The sequence below is a fragment of the Syngnathoides biaculeatus genome, chromosome 7, assembly GCF_019802595.1.
Source record: "Syngnathoides biaculeatus isolate LvHL_M chromosome 7, ASM1980259v1, whole genome shotgun sequence".
NCBI lineage: Eukaryota > Metazoa > Chordata > Actinopteri > Syngnathiformes > Syngnathidae > Syngnathoides > Syngnathoides biaculeatus.
In genome coordinates this window covers 25,929,296-25,949,444 of record NC_084646.1, presented here as the reverse complement: position 1 = coordinate 25,949,444, position 20,149 = coordinate 25,929,296, and the positions used below count along the sequence as shown (strand labels likewise).

General features: G+C 45.2%; 1 protein-coding gene across 3 annotated transcripts in view; it reads left to right on the top strand.

The window, feature by feature from the left end:
• The window catches only part of LOC133503471 (ephrin type-B receptor 1-like), a 105,900-nt gene that overhangs the window by 31,566 nt on the left and 54,185 nt on the right, over window positions 1-20,149 (top strand). Inside the window, exons 6-7 of one of the 3 annotated variants that reach the window (XM_061825149.1) lie at window positions 14,311-14,466; window positions 16,316-16,578. In XM_061825149.1, coding sequence (XP_061681133.1) covers window positions 14,311-14,466; window positions 16,316-16,578 — 419 coding nt within the window. Of the gene's footprint in view, window positions 1-5,280; window positions 5,361-5,382; window positions 5,549-14,310; window positions 14,467-16,315; window positions 16,579-20,149 lie in introns of those variants that run through there. The other 2 variants (XM_061825147.1, XM_061825148.1) reach the window with 2 other exon arrangements.

Sequence of the window (20,149 nt, the reverse complement as noted above, 5' to 3'; positions counted from 1 at the left end):
TACCCCGGTGGATGAGAGGGTAGCCTCCCTCCACCTTCAGGTAGGGGGATGGGTGGTGACTGTTGTTTGTGATTATCCACCAAACAGCAGATCAGAGTACCCAACCTTTTTGGAGTCCTTAGAGGGAGTGCCGGAGAGCGCCCCTTCTGGGGAAGCCAACATTCTGCTGGAGGACTTCAATGCCCACAAGTGAGACTTGGAAGGGCATGATTGGGAAGAACAGCTCCCTCCGGTCAGAATCCATGTGGTCATTACGGATTGTCCATAACGAGCACCATGTTTAGGCATCAGGGTGTCCACATGTGCACCTGGCACCAGGACACCCTAGGTCGCAGTTCGATGATCGACTTTGTAGTCGTGTCATTGGACTTGCGACTGCATGTCTTGGACACTCGGGTGAAGGAAGGGGCAGAGCTGTCAACTAATCACCACCTGGAAGGAATTTCAACTCCCACATCCGAAAGAACTTTGCCCACGCCCCAGAGGAGGCGGTTGACATTGAGTCTGAGTGGACGTTGTTCCGCACCTCCATTGCTGAGGTGGCCGACCATAGCTATGGCCGTGAGATGGTCGATGCCTTGTCGTGGCAGAAACCCCCGAACACCTTGATGGACACCAACAGTGAGGGATGTTGTCAAGCTGAAGAAGGAGTCCTACCGGCAATTTTGGCCTGTGGGACTCCAGATGCAGCTGACAGGTACCGGCTGGCCAAGCGGAATGTGGCTTTGCTGGTCAGTGAGGCAAGAACCCGGGCAAAGTTCTGTGAGGCGACTTCAAGATGGCTTCGAGGAAATTCTGGTCCACCATCCGGCATCCCGGGAGGGGAAAGAAGTGCACTGTAAATACTGTATATCGTGGGGATGGGGCACTGGTGACCTCAATTTGGGATGTTGTGGTCGAACCTCCACCTTCCACCAGCACGCCTTCCCATGAGGAAGCTGAGTCTGAGGCGGGCTTTTCTATCTCTGGGTTTGAGGTCACCAAGGTGGTTAAAAAGATGGTTGGTGGCAGGGCGCCGGGGGTGGATGAGATTCGCCCGGAGTTCCTGAAGGTTCTGGATGTTGTGGGGCTGTCGTGGTTCACACGCCTCTGCAACATCGCGTGGACATTGGGGACAGTGCCTCTGGATTGGCAAACTGGGATGGTGGTCCCCCTTTTTAGGAAGGGTGACTGGAGAGTGTGTTCCAACTATCGGGGGATCACACTCCTCAGCCTCCCTGGTAAGGTCTATTCAGTAGTGCTGGAGAGTAGGGTCCGTCAGGAAGTCGAATCTTGGATTCAAGAGGAGCAATCTGGTTTTCAACCTGGACGTGGAACAGTGTACCGGGTCTACACCTTCGGCATGATCCTCGAGGGTGCATGGGAGTTCACCCAACCAGTCTACATGTGTTTTGCGGACTTGGAGAAGGCGTTCAACCGTGTCCCTCGGGGAGTCTTGTGGGGGGTTCTTCGGGAGTATGGGGTACCAAACCCCCTGATATGCGCTGTTCGGTCCCAGTACAATTGCTGTCAGAGTTTGGTCCACATTGCCAGCAGCAAGTCAGACTCGTTTCTGGTGAGAGTTGGATTCCACCAAGACTGCCCTTTGTCACCAATTCTGTTAATAACTTTTATGGACAGAATCTCTAGGCGCAGCCGACGCGTTGAGTGTGTCCAATTTAGTTGCCTCATCATTTCATCCCTGCTCTTTGCAGATGATGTTGTTTTGTTGGCTTCATCAAGCCGTGATCTCAAACTCTCACTGGAGCAGTTCACAGCCGAGTGTGAAGTGGCTGCGATGAGAATCAGCACCTCCCAATCAGAGGCCATGGTTCTCAGTCGGGAAAGGGTGGCGTGCCCACTCCAGATCGGGGATGAGATGCCCTAAGTGGAGGAGTTCAAGCATCTTGGAATCTTGTTTAGGAGTGAGAGAAGAATGGAGCGGGAGATCGACAGACGGATCGGTGCAGCATCTGCACTGATGCGGACTTTGTATCAATCCGCTGTGGTAAAGAGGGAGCTAAGTTGAAAGACAAAGCTCTCAATTTACCAGTTGATCTATGTTCCTACCCTCACCACAGCTCGTGCCCAAAAGATCCCGGATACAAGCAGCCCAAATGAATTTCCTCCGTTGGGTGTCTGGGCTCTCCCCTAGAGATAGGGTGAGAAGCTTGGTCATCCAGGAGGGGCTCAGTGTCATGCCGCTGCTCCTCCCCATTGAGAGGAACCAGATGAGGTGGCTGGGGCATCTGATCGTATACTTCCCTGAGGCCTCCCTTGTGATGTGTTCCGGGCATGTCCCACTGGAAAAAGACCCCAGGGACGACCCAGGACACTCTGGAGAGACTATGTCTTTCGGCTGACTTGCGAAGGCCTCTGGATCCCTCCGGAAGAACTGGGGAAAGGGAAGTCTGGGTAGTGCTGCTGAAGCTACTTCCCCCCGCAACCCCACCTAGAAAAGCGATAGAAAATGGATGGATGGATGTTTTCACATGTGTCACATACAGTAAGTTTGTCCAAAGATACCAGCCATAAAGAAAACCTTTTAGAATTTTTTTTCAATTAAAAAAAAAAATGTAGCTTTTGCAGTTATGATTAGTGTAGCATACTTGGATAGTCAGTTGTTCTGTGCTCCATGTTCACGTGAGTGAGTGTTAGTTAAAAAGCATAGGCGTGTATCTAATGAGAGTAAGCGCCAAACGTAGACACCTCCAGGAAAATGTTTTTTTTTTTTTTTTCCTGACCTGGTCAGTTGATGCATAATCCTCCAAAGCAACTCCTCCGGGAAAGTGGTCTGTCTACCTCAGATCTTGTCACCATCGTTTGGCCCGGAAGTATTTGATGTCTTTGAGTAGTGGACATGGCTTAGCAGAATAGAGTAAGGGTTCTGTCTACCCACCACATCACATTTGATAGTAGTGAAGTACTCCATAAAAAAGTGCCTAGCCAATAGGAAACAGTCCCCAAAAGGTTTACCTGAGCTCCAATTCAGACAATACATTAGATTTTCAATGTGATGAGTATTATTCAATGAGAATGAGATGAATTAAAAACAAAACAACAACAAAAAAAACCCCACTTTGTACTATTCTTTGCAATTCAGCATCAAGGTGCTGTACTAGTCAACAAGGTGTGTTGTTCATTCCCAGGCCCAACTGACTTCGGGTGAGAGGTACAGAAGATTTACAGTGCCTTGTGAAAGTATTCGGCCCCCTTGAACTTTTCAACCTTTTGCCACATTTCAGGCTTCAAACATGAAGATATAAAATTCAAAATTTTTATCAAGAATAAACAAGTGGGACACAATCGTGAAGTGTAACAAAATTTATTGGATATTTTATACTTTTTTAACAAATAAAAAACTGAAAAGTGGGGCGTGGAATATTATTCGATCCCTTTACTTTCAGTGCAGCAAACTCACTTCCAAAGTTCAGTGAGGATCTCTGAATGATCCAATATTGACTGATGATAATAAATAGAATCCACCTGTTTGTAATCAAGTCTCCATATTAATGCACCTGCTCTGTTATAGTCTCAGGGTTCTGTTTAAAGTGCAGAGAGCATCATGAAGACCAAAGATCACACCAGGCAGGTCCGAGATACAGTACATAGGATTGATCTCCAATCAGTCACACATAATAGATAAACAACTTTTAACACTCACAATCACAACGTTGTACCGTTTACAGTCTTCAATCAGCCTGGAAAGCATCGTTTTAGGATATGTGTGATACCAAGAGATACTCTTATTAGTTTGGGGAAAATATATCAACGCCACACAAAGACGTGTGTTCATTAGATATTTTAAACCCAAGTCTCCCGCATGTGTTAAACAGTATAGTGTAACCATCCTGCCATGTATTATTATTTTAATGTTTAAGACTTTGTTTGGTCCATTAAACATAATCAACATTGCACCTCTCAAGGCTGAGTCATTCAGTCTGACTAGCCTCTCTAAAATGTAGTTCATCTTTTTATGAATGAATAATCACAACCCCAGGAAAATTCTCAGATGTCATTTTGCTCAAGGGAGCAACCCACTGCAGAAGAAAACTCTGAAGATTGCACAAAAATACTCTTCATCCTTCAATGTTTCTCATTTGTGCTCCCTTTTTATCTGCCTTCTTTCCTCATTTCCTCCCCAATGTAGTTCACCTCATTTCTTATTTCTCACGAGACTAATCCATTCTGTGTATGTATTGGTATGCCTGTGAATTTCTGTTATGAGTGTGTATTCCTTCAATGTTCATGTACATGGGTTGAAATGATAGGTGAGTCTGTTTGATCCCATACTAATGAGAAAATAGTAAATTAGTTCTGTACTATCAGAGAAAAGGAGATACAGAATTGGAGTGCACAATTAAGGAAAACCTAAAATGACAGGTAAAAAGAAGCCCGTTCACTTGTCTCATATGAGAAGTAGATAACTCTTGTTGTTTAATAAGTAAGTATGATTAAGTTTGATTACTTGATCAATATTGCTTGCCTGCGGGAAGGAGCTGGAAGAAGTGGTGACCAGAATATGGTGGATCCAAGAGGATTTTGCATGGTCTTGCTTTATTATATCTGGCAATGTGCATGTCCCCCAGCCTGTATCGGAAGGTATTGATTATTTTTTTCCAGCAGTCCTAATTTATCCTTGCGAGAGAGAAGAATCTGTTGGAATGTCTCATAGTTTGGTAATTTTAGTTTGCATTGTTCGGAATCGCCTACTTGAGGGAAGGAGCTCCAAGAGCGAGGGTCTAAGACGATTTTGCACGCTCTTGCCTTGGTTCTGGCAGTGTGGAAGTCCTCGAAGCTGGGTAGGGGGGTACTGACAATCTTTTCAGAAATTTAGATTGTCCTTTGCTGTTGGAGGTTGTTTTTTTGTGGCAGCACAAAACCAGACAGTGATGGAGGAACTGATTCGATGACTGCTGTGTGTCTAGAACTACATCAATGTCCTGTGGCAGGTCATGATTCCTCAAAAGTCACAGGAAGTACATCCTCTGCTGGGCCTTTTTGAGGATAGAGTTGATGTTGGTCTCCCACTTCAGGTCCTGGAGACTGTAATCCCATGGAACTTTTAGGTTTTGATGGTTGACACTGCAATAGCGGCAGTTGTGGCAAAGGATGCCTCCTGAAGTCCACGATCATCTCCACAGTCTTGAGTGTGTTCAGCTCCAGGTTGTGCTGGGGCAGCTGCCCCACTTCCTGTCATTACCACAAGCTCATTCTGTATTTAATTTGCCACACCAGCCAAAGAGCAGTGATAATGCTCCACTCATGCACTGATTGCTAATATTACGAATCGTCCTCTAGTGCACAGAGAGGACCAGACTGTCAAATGCACCACATTGAAATGGAATGACAGGAGCTGCTTTGACTGACAAAGAATAAAGTCACTTGTCCACATACCCACAGTGCTTGGGATCCAAACGTGGATGGGCTGCACTCGTCTACGAATTTACCAACACCGGTCTAACCCATCCCTGGCGCGCAGTCGGACTGCCCCCCTCTCCGGATTTAAGTCGTTCATGAAAATTGGGCCCAGACTTTTATGACTGTGAGGCAGACATGCTCACCGCTACATCGCCATGCCACTCATAAGTGATTTTAGCTTGACTGAATTCGAACATTTGTGATACTAATGTCGGACCTAATGCTTTCCTTTGTATAGGTAAACAAATGAATGAATTAAATGAAATTAATAAACACTTGCACAAACTTGGATCAATTTCTTTCATTAAATTGCTGCATGCTATTCTAAATGCATGATTTTTTTAAACGTTTGTTTTGGGGGTGTTCAATAATTAAAATAACGGATTTCCCTTTCAACGGCACTGTGGTCATGTGTGATTTTTACATTCTCGCTGTACTTGTCTTCTTTTTCTCTGGGTACTGCGACGTTGTCCCTTATTCCAAAAGTTTGGATCAGTTAAGATTAAATTGCCCGTAGGCGTGAGTGTGAGTGGTTGTTTGTTTATATATGTCCCACACTTGGCTGGCAATTTAGTCAGGGTAAATCCCCTTGGCCTCCTTTCCAAAATCAGCTAGGATCAGCTTCGTCTCAAATAAAAATAAGGATAAGTGTGATAAAAAAGGAATGGATGAATAAATGTCATAGAAAATGAATAGATGAATAAATGTCTGTTGTTAGGTTTGGAGATGATTTTGTGTTTTCACCTGTTCATATATCCAAAAACCTTGGAACAACAAACTCTCAAATTCTCCTTGAATTCTCTCAAGCACATCGTATATTCACTGCACCATTTGAATGTTGTGAATCTTTAATAAAAGGCACTACTCTCAGATATGTCTCTGCCGGTATATTGTCATCCACCCGCTCCAAGTGTGTTATTCTACTCTTTTGGGGCTTTGTCGGTTGAGATGTCGCACTGTAGCGCCGGAGAAAAGGAGTCGGAGGCGGAGTGTCGGACACAGGAAGAGAACTAGCTTTATTGTTCGACATCAAAACACTACTCGCATAACGGCGGGAACTCTGTTAACCTTTACTCCGGAAGCACAACAACAAAAACAGTCCGTACGGAACCCCGCACCCCAACTTGAAGTCCCGCGGGTGAATTATGTAAACACCACACAAGCCCCCCCAGAATTCACCCATAGTCAAAATCCTCGTGCCGTGGAGGGATGACGACCTGACCCTGGTGGGTGTGCACTGTAGGGGCCGAGGGGGGCGGGCCGCACTGTCCATTGAGTCACGGGACAAGGGCCCAGGCGGGGTCAAGGGCACCCCGGCAGGCGCAGGGGCACAGGGCAAAGGGGGACGACCCCGGCGCGGGGGGAGGGCCAACCCCAAAGGCTGGGCAATGTCCAGGTGCGCGGGTTTGACCCTGTCCACGGAAACAGTCTCGGGTCTGCCGCCAATGTCCACGAGCAGGCTCTTATACCCGTGCTCCAGGACCTTGAACGGCCCGTCGTATGGGGGGCGCAGAGGTCCACGTTGGGCGTCATGGCGAACAAACACAAAATCCGCAGAGCGCAGGTGACGGGGCAGCCGGGCAGCTGGGGTGCCATGTTGCGACGTGGGAACCGGCGCGAACCCTTTTGCGGCCTCCAGCAGGGAGGACCGTTGCCTGGCTGCGGACCAGGGCGTTGTGGCGTCCGAGATGAATTTGCCGGGGACCCGCAGTGGCTGGCCGTAGACGAGTTCGGCGGATGAGGCCAACAGGTCCTCCTTGGGGGTGCACTTGAGGCCGAGCATGACACACGGGAGCTTATCCAACCAGTTGCCGTCCGTCAAGCCGGCACGCAGGGCTGCTTTCATGGAGCGGTGGAACCGCTCGCAAAGAGCACGAGTCGACCCAGGCCTGCACATCTTTCTTGAGACCGCGCCACACGAGCTTCTGGGCCACCAGCCTCACGGACGGTTTCCTTGCGGGGTGGGAGAGGTTGTGGACCGCCTCGAAAACAGCTCTTCGCCAGTTTGCAGGGACCAGCGGCCGAGGCTGGTCAGCCGAGAGGTCGCACAGCAACCTGACGCCCGAGTCACCAACCGCGACTTCCTCCAGGCGCAAACCCGTGTCAGAAGTCTTGAGGGCCTGCAGCCAGTGGTCCGAGGCCTGGTCTGCGCTCATGCGGGAGTAGTTGAGACCCAGATGCACAGTGCCGATGATCTCCCTGGAGAGGCAGTCCGCGACCACATTGGATTTGCCGGCGATGTGTTGGATGTCCGTACTGTACTCAGAGATGAACGACAGTTGGCGTTGCTGGCGGGCGGACCACGGCTCGGCCACCTTGGACATGGCGAAAGTGAGGGGTTTATGGTCCACATATGCCATGAACTCATGGCCTTCCAATAGGGAGCAGAAGTGGCGGATCGTCAGCCAGAGGCCGAGGAGCTCTCTATCGAACGTGCTGTATTTGCGCTCCCTGGGGACCAGCTGAGTGCTGAAAAAGGCAAGCGGTTGCAATGCGCCGCCGACCCACTGTTCGAATACGGCTCCAACAGCGTAGTCCGATGCATCGGTAGTGAGAGCGACAGGGGCCCCGTGGGTCGGGTGGGCCAGCATTGCGGCACGACTCAGCGCGGCCTTCGTAGCCTCGAAGGCTTCCATCCTCTCGGCCGTCCATTCAACGTCCCGGTTGGGGGCCTTGTCTTTAAGAGCCTCATAGAGCGGGCGCATGATGTGGGCCGCCTGGCGGATGAACCGGTGGTAGAAAGTCACCATCCCCAGGAACTCCCGGAGGCCCCGAGCCGAGCGAGGTCGGGGAAAAGCGGAGACGGCCTCCACCTTTGCCGGAAGGGGGGCGGCGCCGTTCTTGTCTATGAGGTGCCCGAGGAACTGGATAGAGGGCACCCCGAAAACACACTTCGCCGGGTTGATGATCAGGCCATGCTGCTCAAGTCTTGCGAAGAGGTCGCCGAGGTGCATCAGATGTTCATCCTCCGAGGAGCTGGCGACGAGGATGTCATCCAAATAGACGAATACAAATGGCAAGTCCCTGAGCACAGAATCCATTAAACGCTGGAAAGATTGTGCCGCGTTTTTAAGACCAAACGGCATCCTCAGAAACTCGAACAGTCCAAAGGAGTGATTACAGCTGTCTTGGGAACGTCTGAGGGGTGCACGGGAACCTGGTGATACCCGCGCACCAGGTCGACCTTGGAGAACAAGATTTTGCCTGCCAGGTGGGCTGAGAAGTCCTGAATGTGTGGAACAGGGTAGCGGTCGGGCGTAGTGGCGTCGTTAAGGCGGCGGTAGTCACCACACGATCGCCACCCGCCACTCGGTTTAGGGACGATGTGTAGCGGTGAGGCCCACGAGCTATCCGAGCGGCGGACGATGCCCAGACGCTCCATGTTGGCAAACTAGGACTTAGCGACTGCTAGCTTCTCGGGGTCAAGCCGTCGGGCCCTCGCGTGAATCGGGGGGCCCTTGGTCTCAATGTGGTGCTCGACCCCATGTTTAGTCGTGGCAGAGGAGAAAGTGGGCCGTGTCAAGGAGGAGTTGGTACTTGGTGCCGTCCGAGAGCGAACTGGAGAGACCGCCATAAGTCGCCTCATTGCGGACACAGGCGACCGTGGAAAAAGTCAGTGCATCCACCAGACGGCCCCTCTTAACATCCACCAGCAGCCCGTGCGCACAAAAAAAATCAGCGCCGAGGAGAGGGAATGAGACATCCGCAGTGACAAAGTCCCATGTGAAGCGCTGACTCCCGAAACACAAGTCCACAGTCCTCATGCCATAAGAGCGGATAGGGGAGCCATTAGCGGACAGTAGGGGTGGCTCATGAGTCCCGCCAGCGGCGTCCTCCGCAGTGGCCGTCAGGACGCTCCTCTGGGCGCCGGTGTCACAAAGGAATTTGCGCCCGGAAAGGTTGTCCTTGACGAACAGCAGCCGGCTCTTCACGCCCACGCTCACGGCCGCTGCGAAGCGTGGGCTTTGGCGTTTCCCCACGCATCGTAGTTGCAAGGGGCGTGGCACCTCTTCGCTTTCGCACCGAAACTGGCATGGAAGTAGCACAAGCCTGTGCCAGCACGGCTGTCGGTGGCGATGGGGCCCCTGCTGGATGCCACCCCCGCGCCCGGAGGCGAGTAACTGCGCGTCGCGGCCAGCATCTCAGGGGAGAAGCGCTGGGTTGCCAGGAAGAAACGGTCGGCCTCCTCGGCCAGGGCCCGGGGCTCAGTGACAGTACTGTTCGCGAGCGCCGTCTGAACATGCGGTGGCATATGCCTGAGAAACAGTTCCATGAAAATGAAATTGGGCTCTTCCGTGCCCAGCAGGTTTAGCATCATTTCCATGAGTTCGGAAGGTTTGCTGTCCCCCAGTCCATTAATAGCCAACAGACGTCGGGAACGCTCCGGCCGTGAAAGCTCAAAAACCTTGAGAAGGTGAGCCTTGATCCCAGCATACTTATCTCGTGTCAGGGGAGAGGTGATGAAGTTCACTGTTCTGGCCCCCGTTGAGCTCCCGAGTGCTGAGACAACGTGGTAGTAACGCGTGGAATCATCTGAGATCCCGCGTAGGGCGAACTGAGCCTCCGTCTGCACGAATCACGCTGCCGCGCACATCTCCCAAAACTCCAGAAATTTGAGGATGGCGGTTGCCATGTTCGTTTCAGTCTCGAAAACGCCGGGACTGACGTCGGGGTCACCAGTGTAGTGCCGGAGAAAAGGAGTCGGAGGCGGAGTGTCGGACAGAGGAACAGAACTTGCTTAATTGTTCGACATCAAAACACTACTCGCATAACGGCGGGAACTCTGTTAACCTTTACTCCGGAAGCGCAACAACAAAAACAGTCCGTGCGGAACCCCGCACCCCAACTCGAGGTCCCGCGGGTGAATTATGTAAACACCACAGCACGGCATACAACTGCTTCCTCCTCAACACGCAGCACCACTCAACTGCTATATAGTTATTTTGTATTCAATAGTTTGAGTCATTTTTATTAACAATATTAGAAATGAAATTCTAACTTGACTCTTTTGTCTCAATGTTTTGGTGAGTGTGTGTCAAAATTGAAAACATGAAATTCTAAATGAGTGTGCGCAGACCCAAAAAATATTTTAAATGTAATCAATGAATTCCGTGCATGTTCAAATGTTCTGCCATCACTTAACATTTATTACCTGTACAGTCATTGTTTTAAATAACATTCACACATAACATTGATTAAATATAACAAACATAATGACAACCATGCATATACCAAAGGTTCGGTGCAAATCACTGCTGCTGCTCACTTTGCATGATACATTACATTCTTCTTGCATCAACATTGTCAAACTTTGTGTTCTGTATATTCTTTTTAAGATACATGCCTCGAAAGAAATATGCCGTTAATTTGATGTGGGGAGTAAGGCCTTACAGATTAAACACATTTTGCAATATTGTCCTGAGAAGCCAGGACAGAGACATGTATACCTTTCCATTACAAGTTCCATGGACTTTGTCCTTTTTGCCATCAATAGCACCCTTATGTGGCAGCATCGTAATAAAATCCAAAAGAGCAAAAGAAAATGCCGCCTGAAGTGTTGGTAGTTCGAGACATCTTTGAATGAGCTTTGAAACAGACATTCACAGAGTTGTGTCTGTGTAGACGCCTAATAGCAGGCTGTGTTGCCATGGCGACAAACCCAGTGCATACAAACTCATTGTTTGAATAAATGACCTTGACAAGCCAGATGTCTGTCGGCGTATTCAAAGGACATACGTAGACACATATTATGGTGGCAGTCTTGAAGAGACAACTTCAAAGGAAGGCAGATTTGCAATTATGAAGGTGTGCTCTGATCATGCTCTGTATTTTGGAGTATAAGCGACAGAAGCACATTTTTGTTGGTTTATTTTTTTTTACCGTAACAGTCAACATCTGATTAAATGTACATCCTATTTAGATCCAATGGAAATTCATTGGAATTGCACTCATAGGGAAAATCTTTTTCAAGGGCTCTAGGAAATTATTTTGGGATGGAGACAAGTGAGTGAGTGAGCATTTGGGTGGGTTAGAAAGGAAGCCTCAATAAGGTGCATCAATGCAAGGGGTGAATTGTTGCGTTATCCAATCCTGCCAATTATCTAAGAATCTCTTAGCAAATAGATGTACAGTAAATGTTTTGACTTTTTCATACCAGAGATGAATCCATAATACAAGTAATGTTTGTCATGTTTCAATTATCTGGATGTAGATATTCAGATATTATATATATATATTATATATTATATTATATATTATATATAGATATTCATCAGCAGAAAGAAAACAAAGTTATGAAGGGGAATTAAATTACCATGCATAAATAACCTCCTTGACCTAATTTTTCTTCTTTTAGTAAATTTAGCTTCATAAAGTCATCAGAAATAAGTATTCTAAAGTCTGGTGGGGTGGGACTTGTTAGCACATATGCCCCTCGGTTCTGAGGAATGGGGTTCGAATCCTGGCCCCACCTGTGTGGAATTTGCATGCTGTCCCCATGCCTTCATGGGTTTTTTTTCCGGGCACTTTGGTTTCTTCCCACATCCCTAAAACATGCATGGAAAGTTGATGGAAGACTCTAAATTGCCCGTAAGTGTAAATGTGAGTGAGAATGGTTGTTTGTTTCTATGTGCCCTGCGATTGGTTAGCGACCAGTTCAGGGTGTACCCTGCCTCTTGCCCAGTCAACTGGGATAGGCTCTCGCACACCCAAGGCCCTAATGAGGATAAGTGGTACAGAAAACAGATAGATAGATGGAAGTCTGGTGGCTGAACATATTCAACTACAAGAGCCATATAGCTTTGACATATTCAATCCATAGATGACACCCAATTTGGAAATGGGACCGACACTAATAATATTGTCTTTTTTCTACTGTGGCGATGACTTCTATTTGACACTGATGTTTTTCACAAGATGATCTCCAAGTTCAGCATAAACAACATGAATGACCCTGCTGCTCTTCTGCAGGTTCCTTCAGGGCTGGGATTTTCGGGAGGGGGGCTGTGAAGAAGATTGAGGCGCTTAAACAGATTGTTGGAGACAGAGCATGAACTGAGGAGCTGCACTAAAGTCCCAGTAAAAGATTAAAAGTCAGTCAAGCAGCCAGACATTTTGGTGCCAGGGTGATAGTTTCTCCACCAAGTGGTTCTCTGATGGTTGAACTCCTCGGTCTGCTTGGGTACATTTAATTGCAAAAGCTACAAAACAGTGCTTTACTATTGTCCACACTACTGTACTGTACATGCCATTGCTTTACATAACCTGGGCTCTTCGGAAACTCTTAGTGACATGTGAGCAATTGTTGAAAAACACAGGTGGAACAAATTGTAATGGAAATTTACCAGAACAACTACTACTACTACTACTACTACTGCTTGCTACTAAGTTCGAGCGTTCTTTTGGATGCTGTGCTCCAAGTAACTGTAAAACATTGTATGATATGATCCCTAGTATCCAATGCATGCCCCCACTGCTTCTCTGTTAATCTGGAATCGTTAATCCATCCATCCATCCATCCATCCATTATCTGAGCCACTTATCCTCACAAAGGTCGCCGCAGTGCTGGAGCCTATCCCAGTTATTTTGGACAGGAGTACACCCTGAACTGGCTACTCACAGGTCTCATGTAAATAAACAGGCTATTTGCATTCACAGTCACACCTATTGGGTAATTGATCACATTTTTACAATGTGGGAAGAAACTGGACTGCCCGGAGAAAAACCAAACAGGCTTTGGGAGAACATGCAAACTCCACACTGGTGGGGTCCGGATTTAAACCCCGGTCCTCAGAACTGTGAGGCAGGTGCTCCAACCAGTTTCTCCACCATGCCGCAACTTTGGCATGTTATTTTTTGCAATTTATGAACCAACCATGTATTGAAAATGGCTTGCTCTCTTCGACAAGGGTATAATAATGGCTCAACAAAATGCATTTTTTTTTGGTTTCCTCAAAACTAATGGCTTTGAAGATCTTTCCACCCAATGTCAGCAAATGTATGTTAACTGAGAGGAATGTAAGTAAGTAAGTTTCTTTCGGCTTGTCCCTTTCGGGGTCGCCACAGCGTGTAATCTCAGATGAACGCACATATATGTTTGGCGCAATTTTTACGCCGGATGCCCTTCCTGACGCAACCCTTCTCAGGGAGTGGAGGCCCCAGTGAATGAGTTAAAATATAGCCTACTGTTCAAATGATATAATTATTTGCTCAAGTCAATGGCATTGATATTTACAACATTTCCAGCCAATACCAAAAAAAGCGGAAAGAAACATTTTTCATGTAAAGTACTATATTGTGACAAGTCTAATTTTCAAAAGTATTTGCTTGTGTATTTGTTCATCCTGACACCTTCAAATGTGGTCTGGTATTTGATCTACAAGCAAATGCATTCACAAATCTTTGAAAACAGTTATGGATTGGTTTAAAATCAGAATCCCAATGTACCGTGTGTAGGCATCAGATCAACATCCTCCATTTCAGCGTGCCTATTTTCTGAGGGGCATGGCAAATAATGAAACAGCATGTCTGCAATCTGAATAACCATAAAATTAATTCTTGCTCAGAGCATGATGTCCCTGAATGATGAAAAACGTAAAAACCGGGTCATACCAGCTTTAAGTATTCATACATCTATTGCGTGTTAAAGGGTAAATTATTGATTAAATGGATAAATAACACTGACCCAGATAAGAAGAAAAAAGCTATAAAACTATTGTCTGGTACAAAGAAAATTAAAAGGAAAACCTACAAAACGTGTGTGTGTCTTTTCTAAATAATGAACAGTCACCCAAAAATCTTGTTCTTCGCAAGTGTCAACCCAACATATTCTGCAACACTGTGTATGAAGTTGAGTAAATTGTTATACTCTGAAAAGGTGCCTCATTTACGCACTTTCCCATTTCTTCCCAGCTTGTCCACAGGGCACCTTTAAATCATCCCAGGGGCCTGGATTATGTCAGCAATGTCCACTTAACAGTCGGTCCACCATTGAGGCTGCTTCCCTTTGTGGCTGTCGGAATGGTTACTATCGTGGTGACATGGACAAACCACAGGACTTGTGCACCAGTGAGTCCCTTTCTGTCAAACATCTATTCAGAAAAAATGTAAACTAACTAAAAGAAACTGCTGTATAATTGATGATATTCTGGACTGGATTGATGAGAAATGAGCAGATGCATTACTGAAAGCAAAGGACAAGACTGTCAGTCAACAGACTTAGCAGGCTACCATTTCGACTGTAAAATTATGCAGAAGTTTAAGCCAAAGCACTGCTGCAGAGTCCCCATCTTTTCATCTGTTACATTCCACTGGCTTTTCAAGCAAGTGAATATGTTTTTACACCGTTGTAAGGGCTACATTGCTATGCAAGACGAGGAGCAGGGTTAGAAACATTTGCTCTCAGCTCCACTGAGACGTGGTGCAAGTAGGTTGAGACATGAATCATTTCAAACTGTTTCTGCAGCCAGACTAATTGTGTGCTTTAGTGTGTTCATGTACGTCTCCTCTTAACTAAGCGATTAACACTCCTTCCTACAACAGTTGTGACGGTGTGCAGATTGTAACTAAATGTATATTGTGGGATTCTGCATCGAAATGTCTTTTTTTAGCGTTGACAACATAAACAAGGAGAACTTGCTTCCTACGTGCTGCTGTACAATGCGTATATGTGCCCGTCCTTGCTGACCTAGATAGAAGAACTTCATGTTTTTTAGGGAATTGAAAAGCTGGTTCATGCACAGTTCACTTACTTCATTTCACTGCTAAAATCACACCTAATGCTTGATCATGAAAGGTAGCACAACAAATATGGCCTTTACCTGACTTTCCGAGACCGATTCAGCACTGTGCTGTGATTTTACCCAGGTTTCACGTGTATACTGATATGCAAAGGATTTCGGTCAGCATATAAATGACACGGTCGCAGCCCATTTTAACGTGACTTTTTCTTTAGGCTTCTATTTACATTTTTCCATTCATTTAGGAAGACTTTGGAGTCTTCCTATGCACCATCATATTATCCATTGGAATACTGCTCGTGCGTTTCATCTTTCCTTCTAAAATTCAGAATAATTGGGATCTCATACTGCTAGAGTGCCATCACTAATCATCTCTTGGGTTATTTCATGGTGGTAATGTCAAAGTAGTATTAGAAATTATCTCGTCAAAGTGCTTGCAGAAATAATTGAACGTTAACTCATTCTGACAAGAGGACAAGTACATACATAAACTTAGTGTAAAAATTTTAGCAATTGATGCTGATGGAAGAAGCATCGGGTTTTCATTCCAAAGAGGTCTCAGGTCTCAAGGTATTCAATGCACTGCTCCATTATTTGCCTGGGTGCCTTCATATCAAGGACAAAAATAACCTAGTTTTAAACAAAGAATATTGTAAACCTCAATTCAGGGAGACTCAAGGTCATAACATAAATGATGAGAGATTTCCAATTAATTTTTCAGTTAAGAATGTTGACAATCATCATGAAAGTAAGAAAACGTTTACATGAGGAAGTTAGTTAAAATAATAAAGTAATGTTGGTCCCAAACAAATGCAAAAATGATTGAGTTCAGTTAGATGTGCATGTTAAGAGCTCCTTTAAACTATTGTATTTTATGCAATGCAACAAATGAACAATATGCAATTTTTCAGAAATGAGTGAAAGTAGATAAACCTGTTTGGGAAATAACAAGTAGAGAAACGGAATCTTTGTTGATCTTGTGTGTTAACTGTCTTATATTTGAGAAGATTGTATTGTATAGAATATTGTATAGTATAAAATGTTTGAATAGAAAGGGTAAGAGCCACAAAATTATTTTGATCTGTTCTTTTATTTATGACATCATCAATGGTATAGAACTACACATTAGGCTTGTGTTTTTTGAAATCTCACTCAGATTCTCCCATTATCCTCTCCAGGCGTCCCTTCGGGTCCTCGTAACTTGGTCTCGGTGGTTAACCAGACATCAGTGCAACTGGAGTGGAATCCACCTCGTGACATCGGGCACCGTGAAGACTTGTCTTACAACGTGTTGTGCCACCGATGTCACAGCAGTGAGCGGCGGCTATGTCAGCCATGTGACGACAGCGTGGGCTATGATCCAGGCCGGAGGGGCTTAAAAGTAACTAAGGTGGAAATCAGCAAGCTGCGGGCCCACACGTCATACACTTTTGACATACAGGTTTGTTGCATGACACATTCCATGTCTGCTTTTTTTCAATCGGAATTCTCATTTGTATATGAGCATGTGTGACCACTGTCGGAGAAGAATCAGGTATTAGCATATACCAAAGGTTTTCTCAGTAGGCTGTAGGCTATCAGATTCATACGGTATGATAACCATGAGGTCCAATTCGGAGGTTTCAAAGTGTCATGGGATTGCAATTATAAAATATTCCGGACACGTATTCACCTCAACTGCTTCCTCTTTTCTTTGAATTTATGACCACATTGTCCCACTTTTAAAATGGGATGTTTTTTGAAAATGTTTTTTAAGCCTTTATAGGGCTTTTTTACATCATGCTTTACAAAGCTATGACGTGACTAAATGAATCCATCACCGCATGCAGTTTAAAGCCCAAGTGTCGTCCCTATAAACATTCTAAAATAGATATTGCAATGAAAAATACATATAACATTATTCACTTCAATGTCCATACGAAAAAATAAATGTGAGCGGAGAGCGCGTCATCCATGTGCAAAGTTGCAGAGGTGTCATTTTACGATATCTAAGATGTCGGCATATTGGCTGCCTCCTCTGTCCGTGACATCACCCGGATATTCGCCAATGAAAACACGGGGTGCACCCTAACTATGGGAAATGAACACGTCCCTTCTGATACGGAAGCTCTTTTCGAAAGAGACAAGGCCACACAATCGAGTGAAGTTACCGGGGCAATATTACACTATTGTTTCGAGCCCTCAGGACAATATTACACTATTGTTTTGAGCAATGTACAGATGATATGTGATCACAGCCAAACCGCATCCCCGTCCGATCCACTTCCGGGGTAGAGATGAGCCATCATGGCGCATCTCAGCCGCCGGTGTGGCTTATGAAAGAGCAGAGCCATGTTGCTTTAGAGGGTTGTTCACAGACACCACAGTACTGAGCAAAACAGTCAAGCTGGGGCACTTTATGCACGCACGCGACTTAGTGATGCATTCTCAGCTGGGTTCTTCAGAGCCGCCCCCGTCGCAAAGCCCGACGTGCACCCTTTGCTGAAGCTGTGACCGCCGAACGCGGCGCCTCAGCCGGTGTGGCTGATTTTCGACGACGTGGTGGCATATAATGGAACCGAGGCCTGCTGCTTTTAGAGGGTAGTTCACAGCCACCGCAGTACTCGATGAACACTATCGAGCCGAGGCGCATTACTGCACGCACGAGGCTGAGTGAGATATTGTTGGCTGGGTTCTTCAGATTCCCCGGCGTCCGCGCGGCAGCCCGACACTGTCCAACGTGCACATCGACACATTCCATACACGGATCTTCTGTTACATTATGAGAGAGACCAATTACATGGTCCGGCCCAAACTATTATTTTTTTTAGTAGCTGTATACACACCTACCTGTGATTTGGAACCCACGAAGCTCTCGTACTCTGCACTTGTGCAATCCATTTTTCACAACGAACAAATTTTTTCAAATTCTTTAAAATTTATGAAGGGTAATTCCATTCTCCCGAGTGTTCAAGCAATGTCCAGCAATGCAATGAGCCGGCATTTTGGCTAACACGAAGGAACAACGAGCAACCTTCCCGGAGGTAAAACTAATGGAAACAAACGAGTTCACTTGGGCCGGCCACTGTCCTTTACGTCACTTCCTGCTTCTTCTCGAAAACAAATCCCTTGAGAGGATTTTCATGGTGGGAGCTACAAAAAGCTGTATACGTCAAAATCATGTTTTGTGGTGAAAAAACACATGGGACCACATTGGCTGTGGGTTTTTCATTAATAATATACCAAAAATCATCCATTACATGACAGTCGCACTTTAAGATTAGTTATATACAGTATTTACAGTAGGTGTGGTCACAGTGACAAGATAAAATAGTTGCACGTCATACTTTTGTCTGTCCTTTCATACATACACACGGAAAGAGAAAAGAAAACTACTAAGCTCTGGAGTGCATTTATCTCATCATTTTCTTTTCTGTTCTTGTTTGATTGGTGTTTTTTTGGGACTCCAAACATTTCTGCACTGCCTCCCTCAGCCCCATCTTATATGCAACCATAAGGAAATTGTCATATAGATACATAAAGATGTCTAACTTGAAATTTACAAGTTACAGCATAGCTAAGATGAATATTTCCGATTTTTAGGTGGTTAATAAATTAATATATCTGTACATAAATGTTGAGGTCAGAGATGATATGTACGCTTGTTTTGCGTAGTTATATGTTGATAAAAAAAAATGTGATGAAAAGAAATGTAGATCCAAAGGAAGAAGCTCTTCGTTTTGGCTTAACAGTGTTAAACATGTAAACTTAAGTTAAGCATTGCGTTCAAAATGTTCACAATGGCCCTATAAGGAGACTCTTTAAGGAAATAAAAATTCAAGAAGCCCTTCGGCAACATTTTTTACTTTACCGTTAATTTGCATATTAAATCTCCCTAAACTGAAAGTTGCATCACATTAAAGTTCATATCATATCAAATCTTTTACAAGCTCAAGGGTTATTGGTAAAAAAAAAAAAAAAAATCCATGAGAGCTAGTTTGAATGTGGGGGATTATCACAAGTGTTTTGGGGGAAAGTTATTACAAAGGTACTTTTCTAAAGTTTCATGACAAGTTCTTCAAGGATTATTTTAAATTGCATTAAACACCCTTGATAGTAATTTATCTCGCGTCTCATCAGTTCTGCAACTGCAGGCTCAATATGATAGCAAGGATAGGATACTTCATGTACTTCTTTTGGACGTACTGTAGAGCTTGTTAGAAAACACTCCTACACTTGAATCATGTTGTCTTTAAGGCTGTAACTGAGTGTAACTTCAAAGTTTAATCATGACTTGACTTTCTCATCAGGCTTGGGTGCCTGCTTCAACGTCACCTATCATGTGACCATCACCTCAGTGTCCTTTTGAGCGCAGTGTGGGGTTTTTAAATAGTGTATGGCCAGCTCATATCTCCTCATATGAAAGGTTGGTCGATGTCTTGACAAGATTTTTGAAAAAGATCTATGTAGTTCCTCTTGGAATCTGCTCTAAATTCACCATAATCTTACATAGACACTTTGTTACAGAGATACAATATACTGTATTTCAAACTAATGTGAATTGGTCGAGAAAAACTAAAGCATAAATTATTTTATTATTAATTTCTGTAATATAGGCTATTGATTTTGAGCTGATGTCCTCACTGGAGTAAATTGCCTTTTTGAGAATTAAATGAATGTTCATTATGAAAGAGTGTACCTCAGATGTAACCACAGCCTATTATGTGATGATGGATGATTTGGTCATCTTTTAAAACAACATTTCCCATTCACATCAGTTTTATTGCGAATACACTATTCCAGTGTCCACACTGTGACCACCATAGAAACTTTGTTAATTGGCCTGGCTGTGTTTTAAATAATAATTTAACTTGATGAATTGTCGTACACTACACTGTAAAATCTATTCTGTAAATGTCATGGAAAAAAAATAGATTATTTGCCAGAATTTTTCTGTAATAAATATAGTTAAAAATGTACGTTTACCAGATGTACTTTGTTTCACAGCATAAAATGTTAACTTTACAGTTTTA